Source organism: Melanerpes formicivorus, unplaced genomic scaffold (assembly GCF_026170545.1).
Source record: "Melanerpes formicivorus ecotype bairdi unplaced genomic scaffold, bMelFor1.0.p_v2 SCAF_45, whole genome shotgun sequence".
Classification (NCBI taxonomy): domain Eukaryota; kingdom Metazoa; phylum Chordata; class Aves; order Piciformes; family Picidae; genus Melanerpes; species Melanerpes formicivorus.
The window spans coordinates 5,032,286-5,045,323 of NW_027142397.1; the positions used below are offsets into that span (position 1 = coordinate 5,032,286).

At 50.2% G+C, this 13,038-nt stretch overlaps 1 protein-coding gene across 4 annotated transcripts in view; it reads right to left on the reverse strand.

The window, feature by feature from the left end:
• Window positions 1–13,038, reverse strand: part of FHL3 (four and a half LIM domains 3) — a 28,940-nt gene that overhangs the window by 5,455 nt on the left and 10,447 nt on the right. For 2 of the 4 annotated variants that reach the window (XM_068159382.1, XM_068159381.1), the window contains exon 1: window positions 11,511–11,684. The exons of the other annotated variants lie outside the window; for them this stretch is intronic. In XM_068159382.1, the coding sequence (XP_068015483.1) occupies window positions 11,511–11,517 (7 nt within the window). In that variant the 5' untranslated portion in view covers window positions 11,518–11,684. Of the gene's footprint in view, window positions 1–11,510; window positions 11,685–13,038 lie in introns of those variants that run through there. 4 annotated transcript variants of the gene reach the window in all.

Here is a 13,038-nt window from a genome sequence, read left to right on the forward strand (position 1 = left end):
TCTGTTTGGTTTGATCTGGGTATTCCTAAATATGGAGTTTTCCACTTGCAAACTCACACCCCTCTCTTAACACAGGTTGCTATCAAGTGTGGGCAAGCCCACGGAGTTGTCTCTGCAGTCAGCTGCAGAGTGCTGCAATGCTGCAGTTTTCTTCTTGAACTCACCCACTTCAGAAAGAGCTCTTACAGCCCAGTCTGCAGCTGAGCATTGAACGGGGCAGGGAGCTCACCGCCAGCCTCCATGCTTCCATCCTCAGGGCTCCCCAGGCTTGGAGGCAGCCTGTGGGGCAGGAGCTGACCCAGACAGCTCTGACTCACGCAGCTCCCCCGGGCTATTCTTGGTCAAGCCACAGCTCCCAGCTGCTGTCAAGCCTGGTATGTGCGATAGGGCTGCTGGTGAATAACCTCACTGTTCCCACATGGCTACGTGACCAGCGGTGGGGAACAAAGTCCCTTTCAGATGCTCTCCTTACCCAGCTACTGCCTGCACCGCTGCCCACCCCATGCCCTCTGGTGGGGCAGGCTGGCATGTGTGGCTGTGGCTGCAGTAGCAGCTCCTGGATATGCTCCTGGGACTCCACCAAGCCCAGTGAGTGTTAGGGTGTCCCCAGCTCTGCCTGCAGTCTGAGCTGGCCCCTCACAGTGCCTGCTCCTTCTGGGGCACTCCATGACGTGCTTGCCCAGCCACACACCCACATCCCCAGCACCCTGTACAGCTTCTGGCTACTTCTCACCCACCGCCACCTCCTCTGCTGCCCCACTTTGCTGTTGCTCCCTGAAGCCACCCGGGACCTTTCTCTCTGGCAGTGAAAGAAACTTAAATTAATTGCCCTCCTCCTCCCAGCCCTGTTGAAGGGAACTTTCCAAGGTGTGTCTCTAATGAGCACCCCTTTCATGAAAGCCATGGCACTGCCAGAGCGGGGAGCTGCCATGTTTGCTCATGGGGCTCTGCTCTATCTCCGTGGTCCTGCAAGATGGGGTGAAAGGACCTCAGAAAATGTGAGGGAAAGAAAAACAACTTGAATGGAGAAGCCTTGGGTTTTACCAGTGACACAAACTCAGCCTCCTAAGCACTGCTGTGCCTGATGCTGTCCCCAGACTCAAAACCAGAGACAGCATTTCCCTGTGCTGCAGGGGTAGGGGGTGGGCAGGACAGACCCACCAAGCACTGATGGGCTCTCACACCCCTGAACCACCCCAACAAGGCAAATGCTGCAGCCCAAGAGCACTGCTGTCCCCTTGCTCCATCTGCACCCATGGGACCTGGGCCAGGCAGCAAACTACAAGAGAGCTGTGGGTGTGAGCATCAGCTCCATAGCAAGAGCACAGGGCTGTGGCATGGTGAGGGCAGACCCTGCTCCCTGGAGCAGCTGAGCTACACCACCACTGAAACAGGGATTAAAGAGTGACTCGACCTTTCAGTCCCCAATGCTGTTTGCCACCCAGGCTCCTGGCTGTACCATCCTCCTCTCCACCACCACCAAGCTGCATTCCTGAGCCCACCAGGACCCACAGATAGCTGTGTGCTGGCCAAAGCCCTTGGCTGGCACGCACTGGCAGTGCCACAGTGGGTGCCCCACGGTGCCACGTGCACCACAGGGTGTGTGCCACGGAGCAGTGCTGAAGAGGAAGTGAAACCCACAGAAACCCTCTGAAAAGGCCGTGCCAAGGAGAACCTTAAGGCAGCATGCCACACTTGCCTCTGCTTTCAGAGCCCACCTATGTCCGTCGCTCCCGGTGTGACCAAGCTCCCCCAGGCTGCCAGTCTGCACGGCCAACGCAGGGGCTGCCAGCAGGGCAAGTCCCACGAGTGTCACATGGCCGAGAACCTGGGGATCAGCCTCCACGCTGCCTCGTCCACAGAAAAAAAAAAGAACGGGCCCAGGAAGTTTGCTGAGGGTTATTTGTGTTAGATAAGCTGTTTGCTCCCTTTGTTCTGGTCTCAAAGCGGCGCTGGGCAGGGGTGTCAAAGCCCTGCGCGACGCCAAAGCAAACTCTGCATCTTCACCCCTGGGGGCATGGCGCTGCAGAGAGCAAGAGGAAAGTGGGACAAAAGAAATAAAAGACATGGTACAAAAGCCCACAGATCTTACTGGGGTTGTGATGAGGAACCTGGAGATTGCCTCCATTCGCGAAGGAAAAACGCCGGGGTTTTAAAAGGCATTACACAAGAGATTTAAAGGAGGCTCAGATAGAGCAGGCGTGATCCAGGCAGTCGCTATCTGTGCTCATTAGCATGCGCTCATTACTTCGCCATCTGCACCACCCTTAAACATCAGCTGCGTGCTGAGCAACGCCTTCAAATGCTAACCAAGGTATCGCCCTAAAACGATGGGATTGCACTTGCAAAGCCAGCCTGTGTTTGCCCATTACCAGATGGCTGTGGGCCCTGGAGGACAAAGGTCTACTGAAGCAGGCCCCTCCTAGGTGGGGACAGTGGAGCCGGCTGTGGGGTATTCTCTCAGCTGTCCCACTGGCTGTCTGAGGGCAAAAATAAACAACAGATATATGTGTGCCAGCTGCCTACCCTTCCCCTTGGACAGATATAGCTGTGCTCACGGAGGAAAGGAAGTTCAGTTCCTCTCCTGTGCCCAAGAACAAACAGCTTTGGAAACAAGAGCTCCTCTCACAAACAACATTTAGAGTGCTCCAGGATGCAAATCTGATCAGTCTGGAACAGAGCTCAGAATAGTTTCACGTATGAGAAAGGTCAGCAGTTTGTCAAGGGCACACGACAGAGTCCACTTTCTAATTAGAGAGTAACAGGCACCTCGCACCACCCCGGTGTCATTGTCTGCAGTAACACAGCAGATGGCTCAGCAACAGCCCCAGGAGATGATTACATTAATTTCGGTGTCAACAAACTGGGGAACTATTATGTAAAGGAGGCAGCCCAGACTGTCCAGGGGCAGGGTTTTCTGCTGCACACAACCACTTAGGAGTTTAAGCAGCCTTTTGAGACAGTTCCTGCTGGGACAAACTCCTTCAGCGAGAGGTCTCATGTGTATGGTGAACCTATCACCCCCTGTAACATCACACCAGTTTGTTTGTTGTCAGGTCACAACCAGCTGTTCCACCAAGTGAGCAACACCAGGCTATTCCTAGGGAAACACTTAATCTTCCCAGGACACAGGAATAGACCTGCCTTCAACTGTCAGGTTGTTGCCTGTTCTCACCTCCCTGGGGTGCTCCACGTGTGGCTCAAGCAGCTGCAGCTCACACCTAAAGAGCCGCACAGGAGAGGCAGCCACAGGGCAGCCCAACCTTCCCCATGTAAGGATGAGACCATCCAGGGACAAGGTTTTGGAAGATGGTCCTCAACACGCTCCAAGGTCAAAAGAGGAGAACACTTCTTGTTCCTGTTGGCTTTCCAGAACCAATATGGGTCCTGGAATCTGCCTGAAATTGTTTCTGCCTGCCACCGACCCTAAAAGGGAAACCAGCTGCTTGCTCTGAGGAGCAGCTCCAGCCCCTCTGTGAGGCTGGGAACGTTTTCAGTCCACATTTCCTGACATGGCTTTTGCAGATCGCTCAGGGTCACTGCACACCCCAGCCAGAGCTCAGAAGGGCTGCCCTGGGCTCTCACTGGGGGTGAGGGCCAGTTCCCTGGGGTGCTGCTGGGTTCCTCCATGCCTCCTCATGCTGCTGCCTCTGTCTGTACCCTCTCTTGTTCTGCTCCCACACCCAGGAGTGTGGCTGTAGCCCTGGTACAATGTGAACAACATCCCACATCTGCTGTTACAGGAGATGCTGTTTTCAGTGAGAGGCTGGAGGCAGCTTGCCAGAGGTGCCCAGTGTTTCACCAAAGCAGTCCAGCCAGACCCAGCTTGCTTTGAGCACCCTGAGGAGCTGTGTTGCACCAAGCCTTCACCTGCCTGCTCACAGCACCACTGAGTCACTTCCTGCCACCAGATCTCACCTCCCAGCACCTCCCTATGAGGAGAGATTGAGAGAGTTGGGGCTATTCAGTCTGGAGAAGAGAAGGCTCCAAGGAGACCTTATTGTGGCCTTCCAGTATCTTCAGGGGGCCTACAGGAAAGCTGGGGAGGGACTTTTTAGGGTGTCAGGGAGTGATAGGACTGGGGGGAATGGAAAAAAAAATGGAAACAGGTAGATTCAGATTGGATGTTAGGAAGGAGCTCTTCCCCATGAGGGTGGTGAGACACTAGAACAGGTTGCCCAGGGAGGTGGTGGAAGCTTCATCCCTGGAGGCTTTTGCAGCCAGGCTGGATGTGGCTGTGAGCAACCTGCTGTAGCATGAGGTGTTCCTGCCCATGGCAGGGGGTTGGAAGTGGATGATCCTTGAGGTCCCTTTCAACCCTGACAATTCTATGATTTCAGTCCCAGTCTTCCCAGGGACAGCCTGGAAAAGAGCTGCTCTGGGGGCTCTGGCACAGTGAGGAGCAGAGTCCTCATGGGCATAGCCAAGGACCTCACCTGGCAGATCCCCATCACTAGCATAAAGGGAGGATGCTGCAGATGGTGTTGGGTGCTGACAGTTGGCTTGGGAGGAGGTAGCATGAGTGCAAGGCCACTCAGACCCTGCCTGCCCACTTGCACCTGCCTGTGCCGAGCTCTGCCTGGCAGCCTTCAGCCCAGAGCACTCGTGGGCTGCTCTGGGCTCTTGCAAACAGATTTGGCAAAACAGCTGGCACGGCTGCAAGGCAACACCCTGCAGCTGAAATGTCCTAAGAGCTGTCAGAATCATCCTTGCTCAGCAACGGGGGGCAGCTTCCTGAAATGCCCACAGCTTTGAGAGGAAGAAGGGGCAGAAACTGTTAAAGCATGCAAGAGGTCACAAGTAGACCTGCATCACTGCACGATTTTAACACCTCCTTAGAATGGCAAATTGAGGTTCTCCTGATGGTCAGAAAAGATTTCTGAGGTACCCTCTATGCAAAGAGCAAGCCCACATCACATGGGCTCCTCCTGACAGCTCTGCATACCGACCAGGACAAGTGCTAGGGGTACAATTCTCCCACAAAGGTCTGACCTCAAGGGCATCTCACCTGATGCCAGCACACAGCCCTGCAGCAGCTCTGCACTGCTTGAAGAACTGTGACAGAGATGTAACTGGCAGACCAAGGCAAGCAATGGGGGCCAGGCACAGTGCAGGGCACAGCCCCTGCCACTGTGCCAGCCTCATACAAAGTCCTGGCAGCACAGGCAGAGGCAAGGACTCAGCAAGGCAGAACTGTGCCCTCACCCACAGCACTACCTGCATGGAGCAAGTGGGTTCCAGCTTTGTCCTACCCAAAACCAGCCTTCCCCAGAGGGCAGAAGCTGAAGAGTGAGGTTGCAAGCACAAGGAGAACACTGAAGACCTACTGGAGATAAAGCTCAAAAGTGAGTGCAGCAAGGGCTGGCCTTTGCCCCACACAACAGGCTGACACAGGAAGCATCTTTATCACTTTATGCATTAGTGACACAGAACAATATGCCTGCCAATATTTATTTTCTCTCTCAGCAACATTCTATGGGAGGAGGTGAGGGGATGCATTTCCAGGAGGTCAGGCTAACTTTCACAATTTCTTGTAACACCAGCAATGCTGCTTCTGGATGGAAAACGACCACTGATACTCAGGCTAAGTACCTGCTGAATTCTGCCAGACCAGGTGCACTCCAAAGGTCTGGAAAGCAGCAATGATTCTTTAGAGTTTGAACTGAAGCTTTGAACTACCATAAATGACTGGCCAGGGCTCTCAGGAAGACCAACAAGCCTTAGAGAGACCACACACAGATGCAGCTATCTGCACATGGAAAGAGTTCTGGTCTTGCTGAGCTTACAGACTCCCCAGATGTGGCTGGGTCTGCAAGGAACCTCTACACCCTTGGCCACGAGCTGTGGTGCCTGTGCACTGGGGCTGCAGGGAAGGTCAGGGTCCTAAGGAACTCCAAAACTCTGCTTTGGTTTCAAAACACCAATGAGTTCATAGACCCTTCTCATCTAGTACTAAATTCCTCATCCTTTCTGCTAAAAATGAACCCAAACTTTTCCTGTGTGAAAGGAAACCTGCTGCTGGTAAGGCATCTCTGACAGGGCAGCATCCCCATACAAGGTAACAGGACAAAGCTCTGCACCAATATTTGTGCACCCTGAGACATTTGTCCCTTCTCTACCCTATAAAGAAAGAATCTCTGTTTAATGAGGCTGCAGTTGCAAGGGAATCCAATTTTCCATGCCACAGTGGAAAACCAGGCAGGTTTGCCCATCTGAGGCTCAAGTTCTCATTTCTGGTGGCCAAGACCTTGCCTTGCATTTGGGTTTTGCTACTTCTATCCTTTTCTTCCTCTTCTCCACGTCCCTCCTGCCTGAATGAATCCAGCTGTGAGCACCCACATGAAGACATATGGTTTGGAGGAAGAGAAACAGGAGACCTATTCACACACCACCAGTGAGAAATGGCAGGCTCCTCGTGGGTTTGCATCCCTACTGTGTCCATCCACCCTCCAGAACCCAAACAGAGGGACAGCAGAGGGCTGGCTGACAAGGAGAAAGGCAATTTAGCCCTCACTCTGGACTCACTGTAAGGAAAATTCATTCCACCAAGAGCTGAGAGAGAAGCCAAAGAGTCCCTACTATGCAACCATGAAATGAAAAGCCCTCCCCAAGAATAAAAAGGACAAAACCATTTCAGTTACAAATTTATTACTAAACACCTGAAAAGGTTAATTAACTATTTCACCTTCTGAACAAAATCCTCCCTCTTCAGGGGCCAGCTTGGACCAAGGTTGCAGCTAACACAGCAGAGCTGTTGGGACACATTCAGAACAAGCAGCCTGTGTCATTCTGCTGACATTAAAACTGGATATTTGCTCAAGAGTTCAGTTGTTAATCTCACTCAAAATGTACACAAAGTAAGCAAATTCTGAGCACTCAAGAGGAAGTCAGGAATTGGAACCATTTGGACTTGTCATAACCCAGACAGGCACTTAACTGAAGGAGGAAATCCAAGAGTAGAGGACTAAGATATGAACACGTCAGAAAGTTCTCCCCAGCCATATGAAGTTGCTTCTACCAGCTGGTTAAGAAAACTATGGCTTAAAGTTGTCCCAGAAATTATTCTGGCCAGTCTTTGAAGAGGCTTGGGAGAAAAAGAGAGATGCCCTAGCTCCACTTCACAGGTGCCTTGCCCTGCTATGGGCAATGCTGACTGAGCAGTTGCCTGCTGGCAGTAACAGCCTGCATTGAGTCCACTCCTGAGGCTGATGAGTGGCTGTAGGGCAGCAGCTGCAGACATGGCCAGGGTGACCATAATAGGAAGAACGATGCTGGAGCCAGGTTGCAGGGAGCGTGACTGATCACAGGAGCTTCAATGTGATCAGAAGAGCAGGAGGCACAGGCCAAGGAAATGTGTGCTCAGTCAGCTCTCAATATGGAGCAAGGAACAGGAGTGCAAACGCTTCCTGAACTCCTGCTCCCTTCTCCTCCATGCACCGTGAGAGGACAAGGGGCAGTGGCTTCAAACTAGAGAAGAGTAGATTAGGATTGAATGTGAGGAACAAATTCTGCACCATGAGGGTGGTGGAACACTGGAACAGGTTCCCCAGGGAGATGGTTGATGCCCCATCCCTGGAGATATTCAAGGTGAGGCTTGAAAGGGCTCTGGGCAACCTGCTCTAATTGAGGATGCCTCTGCTGACTGCAGAGGGGGGTGGACTGGATGACCCTTGGAGGTCCCTTTCAACCCAGGCCATTCTATGACGCTAAGAGAAAAGGACGTGCTCCCCTGCCATTATGGTAACAGTGATCCCTAAAACACCAGGGTGCAGCAAAGGACACTTGGCCCTCGGGCTCTCCTCGTTGGTGACAGCCAGTGCCCCAACACCAGCCCACCTCCAGCACCACCAGCTCACACTGCACCAACACAGGGACACAACTCCCAATTGCTTCTGCTCTCTCAGCCTTAACAGCCCAGGCAAAGATGCCATCAGCAAGCGGGTGCAAGAGTCTGCCAGTGTCAAAGTCACAAGTTCCTCCTTCTTTCAACTAGAAAACTGGGCGAGAATGAGGGACTCATTGCTTGTGCAGGGCTGAACAGACCTTTCAGACACATTGAACCATCATCCTACTGGCAATAAGCAGTAATTCAAGAACACAAAACAAACCCTAAAGATAGTCACCAACCATATCAAACCCAGGAATGGGCAGTGGCTGGCCTCCAGGCCCCAGCTTTCACACCAGGTATAGGCAGAAGCTAATCTGGGCAGTGAAATGTCTGTTGCTCAGAAGGGATATAATTTATCTGTGAACCTGCTTTGCCCATGTTATTAAGAGGTGATAGACAGGAAAAGGTGGTGGAAAGGGATCATGACTGAATGAGGTTTTGTCAGGAAAGACATGGAGAGAGAGTATATAAATGTACATGAAACTACACACTGGTAGGCAAGGTGCTTCCTGCTACTTGCTGCATGTTTTCTTGTCCTGCATGCTACAGCCTCCTAACATCACACACCTCTGCAATCACCACCTCACACAAAGTGCAGGGGCCCCCACATGAAGGTAGTGTTCTCCAGAAACAAAGATACAACCCCACAGATCCCATGGGACAACAATCCCATCCCCCACACTCAAGACAGAACTGTCTCACAGAGGCTAGGATGTCCCAGAGCTTCCAAAGGCAGAAACCCAGTGAGAGCTTCAGAAGGTCCTGGCTATTTCAGAGAGGGAGTACCAAACACTAAGTGTGTTCTGGGGATTGTAATTTAGCTAAGAAAGTTTAATTTTGGACTGAACTGATGCATGCCCAAAGCCATATAAATGCTTAACTGCTTAAACAGCTGCACAAACCCAGGACTCTGGCAGCAGCGTTTCAAAATCTTTTTGCCCCATGAAATAAAGGTCATATCCAGCACACTCGAATTCAAACATGAAAGCATGACAGGAAATGACTAACTGCACACTGAGGCCAATTTACCTTCATCTTAGATCTGCTCAGCACACAAGAATCTTGCAATTCAAACAGACATCACAGCCTAGATGCAGAAAAAACAATCTGACTGCTCTCCTTGCTAGTTCTTGGGGTCTGTGCATCTCAGTGAGGCTATCACTGCAAAATGATGGCATTCCACTCTACTTCCCCAAAGTTCCCTTACAATTCTAGCCTCACACTGTAGTTCTCACTTTTCTTTCCCTCAGAGGCAGCTGTTTAAATGGAGAACAAAGCCACACACATCTCCCTGAGGCCACAGCTAATTCGAGTTAGTGTTTACAAAGCTGTTTGTAGTCCCTAAATGATGGCTACTTGGTGTTTTGCCCACCAAGGGGCTGCTCCAGCTTCCCTCTGAATGCTCAAGAGCACGTGGACAGGCTGCAGGCACAGGGCACATGCTTTGTGCTCCCATGCTGAAGGGCAAACCTGCGTGGCCTGAGCCCCATCCCTCAGCAACTGTCTTCTCCAGAAAGCCTGGCAGCTTCCATGTTTTGCTGATTAAGGGTCTGCTCAGCTTCATTTTTATTTTTGACTAAACAAAACAACTTTGACTTACAGTAGCAGGAAAAGACACATACAACAGACATGTTTTATTTAATGCATGCCTGTTACATAAAGGGCAAAGTGAATTTTTTCACCTAATTTGGTCAAAAAAAAAAAGATTCCCTTTTCCAAATTGATTCTTTATTTTTCAAACATGAGTGTTTGGAGCTGGCTTCTTGCATGTAAACAGATACACAGGCTGTGAAAGGTAACCTGCATTGTCATGCTGGCACTTCTGTGCCTTTTGGGGCTCTCCACCTGCATGCAAAGTGAAGAGAAAGGCAGGAAGGTGATGAGGAGATGCTGCGATGACACTCGTGTACCACTCACCAGCCGCCCTCCACCAGCCCCATCGCTACCTGCGGGCTATTTGCAGGAGAATAAGGATAGTCTCCACCTAAAGGACTTTGCACAGCTGCTGGTGTCCCTTGCAAGACAAGGCCATGACAGCTCTGCAGCCCAGAGCATGTGAGCAGTTTCTAAATCTGGGGAAGGACTGAATCCTGGCACAGGCAAATTGTCTCAGGTTACTATCATTTGTTGCCCGGGAGATGCTGTGTGCCAGCCTGAAAGAGGCAGCACTCTGCCAAGAGCCCAAGAAAGTACAGAGTGGGGACAGCTTGCAGAGAGAAGGTGGTAAGCTCTTTGGCTACTGCTTTGTCAATGTGGAAGTGAAACAGGCTTCCTTCTTTTGTGGCTGTTAGGTGATGTGGTCATCAGGTGTCATTCACTTCTGCTCTGCTACTCTGAGTCTCCTTGTTAAAGCATTTCTCACCAGCTCCTTCACAATTACTCTGAAGAGCTGCACATTTTGGGTAGTAAAAGCCCTCAGTTGTAACTGTCACATATTTTGCAACTCCCTGCAAGCACTAAGGTGCACCACACTTTGCAGACTCTGCTGTGCTGCACCGACCCAGTTCATAGGATCATAGGATGTTAGAGGTTGGAAGGAGCCTTTGAAGATCATCAAGTCCAACCCCCCTGCCAGAGCAGCACCATAGAATCCAGCACAGGTCACACAGGAACACATCGAGATGGGTCCTGAAAGTGGCCAAAGAAGGAGACTCCACAATCCTTCTGGGTTGCCTGTTCCAGTGCTCTGTGACCCTTACAGTGAAGAAGTTCCTGCTCATGTTGAGGTAGAACCTCCTGTACTGTAGTTTATATCCATTGCCCCTAGTCCTAGTTCAAGAGTCTTCATTGGTGCCCAGGAGAGGGAAAACTGGCCTGGAAGCAGCTATTTTAAGGGGTATGGATGCTCACAAAAATCTATGAATGCCCTCACACCCCACAGCTACACCTCCAGTTTCCACATTTATGCCCCTGCCCGTGGGATGTGCCCATCTCCAGGCCATGGCTGCGGCTCACAGCTTTGGCAGGATGTCAGCCTGGGGATCACAGGGCACTGCTGCTGGCAGGCAGCACAGTGACACACGTGTGCTGATTGTGCCCAGAAACTCATAAAGAGAGGAAAACTGCTCTTTTACAGACAGAAAAAAACAACCACCCAACTCACATGAGCAGAGAAATAGCAATATTAGAGAGCCCCTGATCCAGGTCTGGGGCTCATTTACAGAACCTCATTCTCACATTCAAGTCTGAGATTTACAAGGAAACCTACATGGAACAGACTTTACAGATGAGAAAGGAAACAAAAGGTGAGAATTTTAACTCAGAACAGCTCCTCCCTTGACAACATTCAGGCAAAGACCCAGAAGAGTTAGCCTTTCAGCCCCTGCAGCAGCAGAGGTGAAGCTGTGCCCTGCTTATTTGCTGCTGAGAAGATACTCTCCACCCATTTATTGGAGGAAGCAACATCAACCTGCTCTCTGACTAGGTGAAAAGACTTTCTAAAGCTGTTTTCATGCTCGGGTAGTTCAAAGACTGTGAGCTTCACTGCAACAAGACAGCACCAACGCTCTCATGACCCTCCCGCTGTTCTCCTAATCAACCACAACAATAATGCTCTATTTATAAGCTATTTGTCCCAAACTGGCAAACCCCTGGAAATAGCAACTCGGAGCAGTTCTGTTACCTTGCATTGCTGGATGGGGTGGCCCAGGTAGAGCCCAAGAGCCTTGGAGGGAGCAGCACAGCAAGTGAGGGTGATTCTCCCAGTGCCTCACACTGCAGCTGGTCACAGCAGGTGCAACCAGCCAGGGACTTCACCAGTAAATCATCACTTCACCAGCAAAAAGCACACTGCTTGCCCAGAAACAAAGGCAGTCACATCATAAACCAGAGGGTGACATCAGCACAGGGATTGCATTTCCTACAGAGGTTTAAATGTCATTACTTGTGACTGGGAATTGGATGCTTACAACTCCCAGTTAGCGAACTCTAAATTTGCATGAGCTGTAAGAATTCCAGTTCCAGTTTGGCATAGATAGTATTTCACTTCCAAACCCTTCTATTTCTGTCATGATGAAAGAATTGAAAACAAAAAAACTACACTCAAAACCCCACCAAATACACACATACAAAAAGATGACAAACAAAAAGAAAAGAAGAAAGGACAAGCAAAACTCTTCACAGAAAGTGAAAAGCTAATGAACAGCATTATTAGCCTGACTTAACCAAGAGAGGAGCTAATGAAGTGGGCAGAACTCTCTGCTTTCCCCTGGAAAGGGTCAGTGTTATTCAAACAGTTCCACTCAGGGCCCAGCTATTCAGAATCTCTACACTGCCCTCTTCCACTCGGGTTATGCTCTCTCTCTTCTCCTAAAACTAAACCCAAAAGGCTCTCAAGGACCTGGAAGCATTTATTTCATCGCTCCTTATTCAAGTCACTGTTTCCCAGAGCATGAAGCATGACACAGCCTGTTGCTTATGGTCTGACACCTTCACCCACCTGAAGTGCCTTTGTGATTTTCCACACAGCTCTCCAGGCTCTCCAAAAGCAACACAGCCCAGGCTTCCTTACAAGCACAATGGGCCAGATTTAATCTTCCTGTGAGTTACACCATGTTTGCATAAGGTTGAGAAATAGTAGAAATAAAATTTCTCTTGGCTGTGTTACATGCACCACACTCTGTATTTTTGCTCTTAATGACTCTTTTGCAAGTACCATTATTGCTCTACATAGTCCAGAACTCTCTGGCTTAGGCATTACAGCAATCTTCTTGATAAAGGCAGCCAGCCACTGAAATGCCTTAAAATTTAAACACTGACTTTATTTGACAGTTTCCATCTACTGAGGGAAGAGCAGATGAGAATAATCCAGGTTTAAGGACACAAACTAAAGATTTTATTATATTTTGTTTTTTAACTTGGACAGCAGTTTAGCTCCCTGACTCCTTTCTGCAAGTAACACCAATATATGTATGTGATGATCCAGTGCAAGACCATAAATGGAGCAGTGCTCAGTTTCTGCAGGTCTGACCTCCAGTGCCTCTCGTGGGATTTGTTGCTTCCTCAATTCCCTGACAGCTGTTCACCAGCAAAAACATTAGTTACCCTTAGAATACCTGCAGGACAGGGGGTTATTTTATCTCCCTCCTGGGATTTGCACCTCAGAGTTTTGGCACAAGGCAAGCCTGGTAGAACTAAAAATGGAATCCAGA